This window comes from Penaeus monodon, chromosome 31 (assembly GCF_015228065.2).
Source record: "Penaeus monodon isolate SGIC_2016 chromosome 31, NSTDA_Pmon_1, whole genome shotgun sequence".
Taxonomy (NCBI): Eukaryota; Metazoa; Arthropoda; class Malacostraca; order Decapoda; family Penaeidae; genus Penaeus; species Penaeus monodon.
The window spans coordinates 18,550,023-18,551,523 of record NC_051416.1 but is presented as its reverse complement, the minus strand read 5'-3'; the positions used below and the strand labels follow the sequence as shown (position 1 = coordinate 18,551,523).

The 1,501-nt window shown below is 33.6% G+C and overlaps 1 protein-coding gene across 1 annotated transcript in view; it reads left to right on the top strand.

Moving 5' to 3' along the window:
• Positions 1–1,501, top strand: part of LOC119592910 (zinc finger protein 714-like) — a 31,120-nt gene that overhangs the window by 26,078 nt on the left and 3,541 nt on the right. The window contains exons 5-8 of the mRNA XM_037941802.1: positions 234–321; positions 449–596; positions 834–918; positions 1,075–1,162. Coding sequence (XP_037797730.1) covers positions 234–321; positions 449–596; positions 834–918; positions 1,075–1,162 — 409 coding nt within the window. The remainder of the gene's footprint in view (positions 1–233; positions 322–448; positions 597–833; positions 919–1,074; positions 1,163–1,501) is intronic.

Below are 1,501 nucleotides of genomic sequence, written 5' to 3'. Positions count from 1 at the left end.
TTAGCGTTATTTTTTAGGGTGAAAGCTCTATTCACTCTTTTATTTCTGTCTATACCAGATCTCAAATTTATTTATTTTTACTTAAAAAAATGCATAACTGGGACATTTTTAAACAAACAAGTTATAATAATAAACTTCTTGTAATATACATGTATTTATCCACAGGCAATGAGTATGTAATTTGAAATATTTTTTGTGGTAGAGTGTATTGATATTCCTTTGAAACCATTCAGAGAGATCATGGAAGAACTTGGTCTGGAACACATCCTGAACCCCAACCAGTTGAGGAAGAAGTGGAACTATTTGGTTGCAAAGTACAAAGTAAGAAAATTTCAGATTATGTTATGTAAATATCCTTGTTGACTTATGTCTGTTTTGTTTCTGAACTATGTTTACACATATATTATGAACTGATTCCCTGTCCTTAATCTTTGATTGCAATCTTTAGGAGCTGTCATGCACAACTGGACCAGATGGCACTAGCCCTGCACCTCATTCCTGGCCTTTCTATGATGACATGCACCAAGCCCTGCAACAGATTCCTGAGAGTGCCTTACATAGCAATCGAACTGTCAGAACAAACTTCGAAAATATTTGTAAGTTATTGATGCTTTTCTGGTTGTGATGGTATGTAGACTAGTATGATACACTTAATTATTCCTGAGTATAAATGTATCAATAGATTAAAAGATATTTTTTCTTCTTTCTAGTGGAAAGGTTTAAGTTACTATCTTTTTTTTTTCAAGCATTGTCCAAACTTTATAGATTGAAATGATTATTCATATTTTGAATTAGAGATTGAAGTACATAATGCCATCTTACATTGTTTGCAGGGACTAAGGAGGTTACTACAAGGTTTATTCAACTCCGTGGCGCTAGACCTCCTGACAATACAAAAAAAGTCTCCTCAGTATTTGCGTATGTGATTTTGTTATATTATTTACTCTCACATAGGACAAAGTAATTACATTTGTACATTATCATGTTTTTCTCTTTTTTTATGGTATGAAATGATAATGGCTGTTATGTTCTGCTATCAAGAAGCATAAACAGCATCTTCAAATTGCTTTTCAGAAACATTGTTGATGAGCTTGGGTTAACAGGTGTAATCACACCCAACCAGGCACGCAAGAAGTGGAACTACCTCTGGAGCAAATATGTTGTAAGTTAAGAGGAAGAAAGAATGTTCTTTTCTGGTATATGTATATTCATGTTAACTCCTTATATCTCAGAATCTGAGTGGTATTCTGTGTTGTCAGAAATGTTTATCTTATATGTTAATTTGCAAATCATATTTGCAAAAAGAGCAGTTCATATTGAACCTTCACAAACACTTGTATGAGTATGGAAATATAATCATACTTTGTAGTTTGGGAGAAAAGCCAGGTTTGGATATAAAGTCAATTTCCTTTCATTATTTAGTAAAAGTACCAGTAGTATATGAAAGGGTACTTCAGCCACAATGTGAAGTGGTGGTCAGAAGTGCCAGCAGGGAAGGAGG